This window comes from Esox lucius, chromosome 3, assembly GCF_011004845.1.
Source record: "Esox lucius isolate fEsoLuc1 chromosome 3, fEsoLuc1.pri, whole genome shotgun sequence".
Classification (NCBI taxonomy): Eukaryota; Metazoa; Chordata; class Actinopteri; order Esociformes; family Esocidae; genus Esox; species Esox lucius.
This window is the reverse complement of record NC_047571.1, coordinates 18,371,308-18,380,411: the sequence shown is the minus strand read 5'-3', so window position 1 is coordinate 18,380,411 and position 9,104 is coordinate 18,371,308. Positions and strand designations below refer to the sequence as shown.

The following is a 9,104-nucleotide window of genomic DNA, read 5'->3' as shown; positions in this document are numbered from 1 at the left end:
AATATTTAACACGCCACATCATGCATCAGAACCGAATCCACACTTCAATAATCATTCCCAAATAACACTGGAACCAAATAAAAATTGAAGGAATCTACACCAGTTTTGTTTTCGATTTAGGGCCTTATATTTTTATCTGACCTCTCTACATTGTGTGTTGTGCAGGGTCTGTGGGTTCCTGAAGGAGAGGATGTGAAGATCCCTGTGGCCATTAAGGTTCTAAGAGAGGCTACGTCACCTAAAGCCAACAAGGAGATCTTGGATGTGAGTTCTATCACTCTATATCACTAGGATGTAAGGTAATGGAAGTTAGAAAGGTTATCTTAATGTATCTTCATCTTCCAATGTTAGTACTATTAGAAACAGTATTGCTATTAAACAGTCCTTGATGGTATTATAATGTACATGCCCTCTCAACTGAATTTTTTTGGACAAATTAGTATTTTTACCTAATTTATCAACATAATACACCATTGAGTAGTCTATACAATCACTCTGTATTATTACATTTCTCTTGCCAATTTAGGTCTCCGATTTCCTTGAACAGTCTAATTCAACGCACAAGCTCTTCGATTTAGGCAGGAGAAGTAGAAATAATGACAATATTTAGTTTTGTAAATGAGAAATGGAGTCAGGTTTCTAGAAGTTGACCTCTCAATGGAAGCAGAGGAAATGGATTGGACTCATTGAGAAGGTTTGGACCAGTGTTGGGCGTGGGAGGAGGATAATAATTCAAGGTTAATGCATTCTGGAACGGAATCTAGAAACTGTTCCAGTAACCACAATTTAGTAAACACAGTACAGACCTGGGTTTAAATAGTATTAGTAAACACAGTACAGACCTGGGTTTAAATAGTATTAGTAAACACAGTACAAACCGTGGTTTAAATTGTGTTAGTCAACACAATGCAGTATTTGAGCTTTCCTAGTGCAGTGGAACCAGTAGAAATCTCCAAGTTCAAGGACTTCCAGTGTAGTACGCCAGCTTTCATCAAACACTCTAACTATTAATAGATTTAGAACTTACCTTGACACAGTCATGAACTTACCTTGACACGGTCATGTGAATATTCAACGTCAGGATTCAGAGTGAATGGAGAGCGGATGTTTTGCAGTGAGGATGTGCTTACCTCTGGTCACACTGTGTTCATACATCTTTACTGAGTTTCATGAAGTCAACAGCAGAACGCTATCCTCATCCCTGGCCCTAAATGCTGTAAGCTGTGGCGTACCGCCCCTTAGTAAATGTTGTACTGTCCCAAACTGACCATAGGAGGCCTATGTGATGGCCAGCGTGGAACACCCCCATGTGTGTCGTCTACTGGGCATCTGCCTGACCTCCACCGTACAGCTGGTCACTCAGCTCATGCCTTGCGGCTGTCTCCTGGACTATGTCAAGGAGAACAAGGACAACATCGGCTCCCAGTACCTTCTCAACTGGTGTGTGCAGATGGCCAAGGTAATACTGAGCTTGCTTAAACAGTCAATGGATGTGGCCCTGTTTATTAAATGCTGCAATCTTTTTGAAGACTCGGATGTTGCCTGGATTTCTAACTAACCAAATGAGAATAAATGAGAGGGGGTGAGATATGTGGCAGTTATTCATTGCTTATTTACTCCTTAACCTTACTTTTTTATCGTGAAATGTTATAGTCAGTTCCTGTATTGAAGTCATTAGTCATCTTCTACAGCATGGGTTTCTAACTGGTACCCAAATATACATCACAGTTGTATTTTGGGATAGAATTGTTATGCTATATTATTATGGTGTGTTGAGAAAAATCATTAGCTAGATCCCAGCCTTGATCTTTTTTATTGAATTAGTATCTGACTGATTTCAGTCACAAACATTTCGCAAAAACATGTACGTTAGGGTAATTAGATCTTTTCTCCCTTAATGTCATCATATTTCCCCAAACACATACCTTGGTTTAAACTACCCCTGCTCAACTGCACACTTCATATGTATCATCTGAATGTTTAAAGTAATATAGAGTTTGTGACATTCAACCCAATTCTCCCTTATCTGAGTGACTGCTAAAAACTCAGTGCAGTTTAAAACAGTACAGTTCACATTGAGAGTTCAAAAATAAATGAAGTAGGAATAGAGAACTGAAAGCCTCATCTTTCTTTTCTGGGGGTTATTTTATGGCAGGCCTAATTTATGTGACGTTTGTCAATCTAACGTCATTGAATGCGACTTTAATACTTGTTGCCCCAGTTAAAATACATGTACTTCACTATGAGCTACGAGGGCAGAGAAAGCCTATTCATTAAATGAACATGTTGTTTGGAAACCTGTCCTTTATAGTCTGATGCCTACCTCTTCATTTCACGTTTGACTTGTGATTGACCCTAGGGAATGAATTACCTGGAGGAACGTCATCTGGTACATCGTGACCTTGCAGCGAGGAACGTACTGGTGAAGACTCCGCAGCACGTTAAGATCACTGACTTTGGCCTGGCCAAACTTCTCAACGCTGATGAGAAAGAGTACCAGGCAGATGGAGGAAAGGTCTGCTTAATCTCCTCATTACTGTAAAGAAAATATAGTTGGATTTAAATGTAATTGAACTACTGTGAAGTAATATAAAACCATGTTGAAGACAAATTGAGCAAAGTAAAGATAGTATTAGGGTCCCATTTAATTTATTGGTATAATAGTGATTTATGTTATATTATTATTTCCAAATCTACCAACTGTATTCTTGTAACAGATGCCATACACTATCAACTGTGTAGACTAAATTAGTAGTTTGAGCTTATTTTGGATGATCAATTTCTATGTGGCCTTTCATAGATTGCTCTGTCCAGATACCACAAACTCCTCAGTTCTTGTTTTCTTCAGTATCATCATGTCTCTGAAGTGTCAGCTCAAAAGTGCCACAGAATAAGACTGTGAATTAGCTTTAGTAAAATGTGCTGATTCCATCAAGATTATGTTTATGAAAACCAGCATACTTAGCCTTCGTCTAGCTGTATTTCTTTGGCTAGTTTTAGAGAGCATTATGTTTGTTCTCATCCGCAACAGGTCATCCTGTCCACTAGCTGAAGAACTGAAAAGAATGCTAGAAAAACACAGTTTTCCAAATTGGGCAGTAGTCATGCCTTTTCCCCCACATATTAGGTCTGTGAGAAGTTATGAGTCCATTGCTTCACTCTGTTTGCTTTAAGAAATTATGTTCTAACGTAATCCATAAATGAAGTAACCGGGGGGCGAATAACTGGGGGGGGGCGCCCTCAACAACTCATTGAAGGAAATAGCTCAGGTTAGGAATTTGTAAACACTAAGTCATAAGAGCCTTCTCTTTGCAGGTACCGATCAAATGGATGGCACTGGAGTCCATCCTCCACCGAACATACACACATCAAAGTGATGTTTGGAGCTATGGTAAGTCAGGAAAACATACCCATATTTCCTAGGGTCAATGCACACATCCCTTAAAGATAGCATACATATAAAATCTATATGAATAGGGGAAGTACAGAAAGGCATGTCATTGCTGAACCATGGCAAAAAATAAAAACCCTACAAGACAAAATAATGCAATTTGTAAGACAGTGTAGGGGTGTTGCCATGTGCCATACTGAAGGCCACCAGGGGAAGACAGCGGGCCTCGCAAGAAAGTGTTAAATACTTGGATACCATGCCAAAAAAGGCATGCTGACACGCCTCCATTACTTCCTCTGATTTTTAGCATGCAGGTGTTGGGTTCTCTTCACTGAGCATGTGCAAAGGTGAGTGAAACAGTGCCATGGATGGAATTGGATATGCCAAAACTGGGAAATGGGGATAATATAGTGGATGCTTACAGAGTTCAAACCACAGTACTTGTGAAACTCCAGAAACAGAAATATATTTTCTGGATCATGTTAGAATTAATTCCAGATTGAACTTTGTTTTTCTAACATCAGGGAAACAGCCTAGTATTGTTGTTCTTACATCACACCAGCATGTCCTGGAGGTCCAGTTTCTTAGAATGTTATAACCTTAGCCTCAAACCAGTCGGACCTAACACACACTACCCCTGGTTTTGACACGCACTCCGTGGGCCCCTCTCCAGATGACTTCCTCGGAGGTTGGATCATGTCTTTCGCTCTGCAAGGCAAAGACATCAGCAGGCCCTGGCAGGTTCTCCCCACTTTCCGTCCTCTCCTTTCCCCTAAATTGCTTTTCAAACCGATCCAACACCAACAGAACCTGCCAACACACTTTTAACAACACATCTAATTTAATGACATTGCCTCTACAGTGTTTTAGAAAAGTAACTAGGCCCAGTCATGTCAGTAACGGCTTGTCTGCTTTTTGTAAAGGAGACAAAGTTGTCTTCCCCAGTGATTCCGCTTAAATAATAGGGCACCTGTGGCGTTATCATTAAGTTGGACAGTAATGCACTTTTTTCCTGTCAGATTGACATTAGTTGTGTCCCCATTCAGGTGTGACGGTGTGGGAGCTGATGACATTCGGGACCAAGCCTTACGACGGCATTCCAGCCCGAGAGATAGCGGGGGTGCTAGAGAAAGGGGAGCGGCTTCCCCAGCCTCCCATCTGCACCATAGACGTCTACATGATCATGGTCAAGTGCTGGATGATCGACGCCGACAGCAGGCCCCGTTTCAGGGAACTGATAGCGGAGTTCTCCAAAATGGCACGGGATCCCCCGCGTTATCTGGTCATCCAGGTGAGAGCGTTTCGCCTTGCTGTTGTCAATGACTGCGAAAAACGACCACGCGCTCAACACAGTCATGGCGGCTGGTGTTGGGTTGCTGACGGTCGGTCCGCGCATGTCTGTCTTCTCCAGGATGATGACCGGATGCACCTCCCCACGCCCACAGACACTCGGTTCTACCGGAGCCTCATCAGTGGAGAGGACATGGATGATGCTGTTGACGCGGACGAGTACATGGTACCTCAGCGGGGCTTCTTCTCCAGCCCCAGTACCTCCCATACCCAGCTCCTACACTCTATGGTACTACTGCACATCTACCGGGCTAGCCATAGTCTACTGCTCGGAGGCAGTCATAACAGACACGCTATATCTCGTAACAAAGTCTACTTCTGAGATAAAAGGTGTGTTCGACTGGAATTGGTACTGGAGTAGGCTTTATATTTGTCCGGGAAACCAGCCCAAAGGAAAGGTTTCCACCAGTCTCTGGCTCCCTTCCTCTACAGTCATTTCAGACCCAAAACAGTGTTTTTTGTCTATTTAAATAACACCGCTCTTCTATGTTAGAAATACAAGGGGTTTGCAGAACCTTGTTCTCTACCTCCATTGAGTTGACATTTTGGAAGGCTGGACATTGTCATTTGTTGGACAGTTCAGACTAGTAGAGGCAATTTTGTATTCCCTATTACACTTAGAGGGATGGAATCCTACCACATTTTTCAAATGAAAACCACGCAACCTTGCAATAAATTGTTTCAGCAAAGGCTAGAACATTCTCCGCATTTATTTATCCATCCTGTATTTACCAAGACGAAACCAGGTCATGTTGATAGTACTACTCCCAGTTCAATTTCTCAGTAAGCTCCCTCTGCCATCATAGTAAAATTCAATCATGTTTTATGTAGGCTGTAGTGGAAAATTGGTCAATTGAATTCACATGGCTGTTTATACCCTGTCATACCTGGCTCGAACCAGACGCGCCTTAATTGGCCACTTCCTATTCCTGTTAAATTGTCATCAGGGGGACTCATCAGGGGGACTCATCAGGGGGACTCTATTTCACCCCAAACTATTTCCTGCCTACTACCTATCCCACCCCTGCTGCCTCCCATGGGTGTTTTGAATAACGGCATTTCAGATATAAATCATTTCTCTCTTCCCCTTATATTTCTTTCTCTGTCGTAAGGCTCATCTGCAAAGAGATCTAGTGTTGGCCTTATATCTGGGCTGTGTGCCTGTCTCTGAAAGCCGGCTGGTTACTCCATAAGCTTTAAACTTTGATTACCTTTGCAGGCAGGCAGCACTTGTTAAATATTTTTCTGGCAGAATACAAGCAGAGGAACCTGCTTATATAATAGAGGCGTTTGGTCCACTACATAGCCTTTTATGGGCTTTGACTGGGGTCTTTGACAGATGGTCCACTGTTTAACTTTTCTCGATTGCCTATTATTCAGCCTGATGAAAATAATTACATTTGGCTGAGCTGTTTGTCACAATTTTTAGAAATGTGATTCATTTACCGATCTTCTACATACTCATTTTTGAAATTAAGAGGTTTTGTCCTCCTTGTGCTTTTTCTTTTCTGTGATTCAGAGCCAGAACAGCACATTGAACGGAAGCATTGGATTGTGCCACAGCAGAAATGGGGTAAGAAAATAAAATCATTTTAACATGCCAAATGCACATCAAGGTGTTTTGAAAACCTTCTAGCACTGACAAGGTCTTTCCAAAAATGACATCACCACTCTTATTTTGAAATTGTCTGATACTTTGCATTTAAGATGTAACTGTGAGCTTACAATTATTCTATTTGACGTAGAATGGGTTCCAGTTCAGAGATGGAAGCATGGTTCTGCGGTACATTGCTGATCCCACAGACAGGTTCTTAAACCAAGCCTTCCAGCCTGCCCCAGGCAAGTATGGTCTTTGACCTCCCGAAACCACCCAAGATATGGTTCACTTAGGAGATGTACAGTAGTGATCCTTAGTTTTATTTTAAGAGGTGGTAGGACCTCTGCTGGTCAATGGCTGTAGTTCATGCTTCATAGAGAGGTTTTGTCATTGTTTAAAATAAATGGAACTTAACATGTAATGAAGGTCTCCACTTAGTATACTGATTTAGCTGTATGTATTTCTAGAAATGTATATTTTCAGCTATTTTTATATTTTATTCAAGATTGTGACTTAGGCAGTGGCTTAGACTGCTAAACCAACCCAGACTGCGTTGTTTTTCTGCCTTCAGAACTCCTGTCATTTTGTTCCCACAGACTATATGAACCAGAACGGCGTGTCAGACATGATGAACCCCATATACCAGCACCCCGGTCCCCCTCGCGCCCTTCTTCCGACCATATCTTCAGACGACACGGAAACAGAGTACCTGAACTGCTATAAGAATGAGGCAGGTGGGCCGGAGTACCTGAACGCTCTCCAGCCCTCCATCCTGTCCCCCGCCATCTCCAACGGCATCTCCCAAATCACCTCAAATGGCCTCACTCCCACTGCCAGTGACCTTTCCCCAATGTCCAGTGATCTTCCCTCCAGTGGCCGTTCCCCCCTCTCCGACAGCGGACTCCACTGCCTCCAGAAGTACCAGCCCCAGAACAGTATAGATAACCCAGACTACCAGCAGGACTTCACCCCCTCCGTCAAGTCCCGTGCCAACGGACACATCCCAGCCGCGGAGAACGCAGAGTACCTGGGCCCAAACTGAGGCTCACCAAACTGAGGCTCACTACTCCAACTGCGGAGTGAAAAAGAGACATCAGAGAATAAGGCTCTCTATCCTACTGAGAGAAGGAATACATAAATAAGGTCTTTGTTAAGCAGGGGTAGCGGTACCACGGACTGCTTTGCATTGTGTTTATCCCAGCATAGTAGAGCCAAGGGAGCTTGTTCGCCTGTTGTAGTATTATACAGTACTTCAAAACTCTCCTTATTCCTGAAACGCTCACATTACACATGTAAGTGTCATGTTGCACCATACAAAGTTAACAATCTGAATGTGTAGATTGAGAAACACTATTTCTAGACGAAATAGCGTATTACTCAGTCATTGCTCTCAGATGTTTCTGTGAAAGAGCTGTAAAGGCACCAGTATGTGGCAGCTCCCCCATTCCTGCCCACACTGTAACGGTACGTGTAATAAGGTCACTGATACATACTGACTACATATAATCGTATTAGGTATTTAGCTTCTAAGCTAAATGGCTGGAAAACTGTTCAAAACAACAGTTTGATGTCCAAGCTATTCTGTGTGGCAGCTGCAGATTGAGGCCCGCTGGAGTCAGGTGCTGAACGTTGGTTTCAGAATGCGGAAGAAGGAGCCCTTCCTTGGAGCCTGATGGTGGCTGGTCCACGGGGTCCTCTGATGGAGGATCTTCGTAAACCTGACGGCACTCTTGAAAGGAGGGTTGATGATGACATAATGGCAAATATTTCTATTTACTGTTCTGTTGAAGGCTCTGCAGTGGGTAGCTTTTCTCATATGGCCAGATGGTAGAGACACTGATGCCTGATGGTGCCCCAGTCAAACTGCATCAATGTTAGGAAACGTCTGTGTTTTACACTAGGGTTTTAAGTTCGGACACTACATTTTCTAACAGCTTTAAAGTCTTGTACACTTGCAAGATCTCAAACTTTCAAAGTGAATCTCTTTCCTAATTTTAAAGGAAGATATCAATGGAATATTTCTTTTTTATTAACTTGTTAGACCTCATATTCCACTTATTATTATTAGTGTTGAAGCATCAAACAGTTGTTTTGATTTAAGTTACAGTTCAGAGATTTATTTGGTTCTCTAGTTGTGTGCCATGTACTGCAGTGTTCGGACTCACCCCAGACATATTCAATTCTAAACCATCCCCACATTTATGAAACATTTAGTGTTTTTGCATTGACATGCCTTTATAGACCTCAATGATATGAGACTGTTGTGTTGTGGAGACCTTGCAAAACAATTATTTCGCTGTCCAACCATTGCAGTAAATGGCTTGTGCATGCAACTATTCAGCTAAATAAATCACTGAAATGGAACCAAAACTACACTCTTGATGAGGCTACAACACAAGCAGTATGCAGAAAATTTGGTCCAACATGCTAAAAAATGAAATATACATTTAAATAGCTTACATGTCAGTAGAGACTGTTGTTTGAGGTATACATAAATGTGAGATGATTTTGGGTATGGTATATTCAATATGGTGTCCTATACATTTTGCATGGCTACCCTAACTTTTTGCCAAACCCTACTCTACACCATGCCAAGAGCCTTTACAATAGTCCATTGGAAGATTCCAGTTGGAGTAGTCAGGCAAATACTGTATAAATTAGGCTAGCAACATTCCTCCATCTAAATGGTCTTGCCACTTTATATAAATATGCACTTATGAACTGTAATTATTTCATCCGAAGTTAATAAAATGTTTTTATATTGAA

At 42.0% G+C, this 9,104-nt stretch overlaps 1 protein-coding gene across 1 annotated transcript in view; it reads left to right on the top strand.

Annotated features, from left to right (window-relative positions):
* The window catches only part of egfra (epidermal growth factor receptor a (erythroblastic leukemia viral (v-erb-b) oncogene homolog, avian)), a 64,692-nt gene extending 55,588 nt beyond the window's left edge, over positions 1-9,104 (top strand). The window contains exons 19-27 of the mRNA XM_010886614.3: positions 166-264; positions 1,274-1,459; positions 2,360-2,515; positions 3,316-3,391; positions 4,438-4,682; positions 4,803-4,970; positions 6,261-6,314; positions 6,487-6,580; positions 6,935-9,104. Of these exons, the coding sequence (XP_010884916.2) occupies positions 166-264; positions 1,274-1,459; positions 2,360-2,515; positions 3,316-3,391; positions 4,438-4,682; positions 4,803-4,970; positions 6,261-6,314; positions 6,487-6,580; positions 6,935-7,380 (1,524 nt within the window). The 3' untranslated portion in view covers positions 7,381-9,104. The remainder of the gene's footprint in view (positions 1-165; positions 265-1,273; positions 1,460-2,359; positions 2,516-3,315; positions 3,392-4,437; positions 4,683-4,802; positions 4,971-6,260; positions 6,315-6,486; positions 6,581-6,934) is intronic.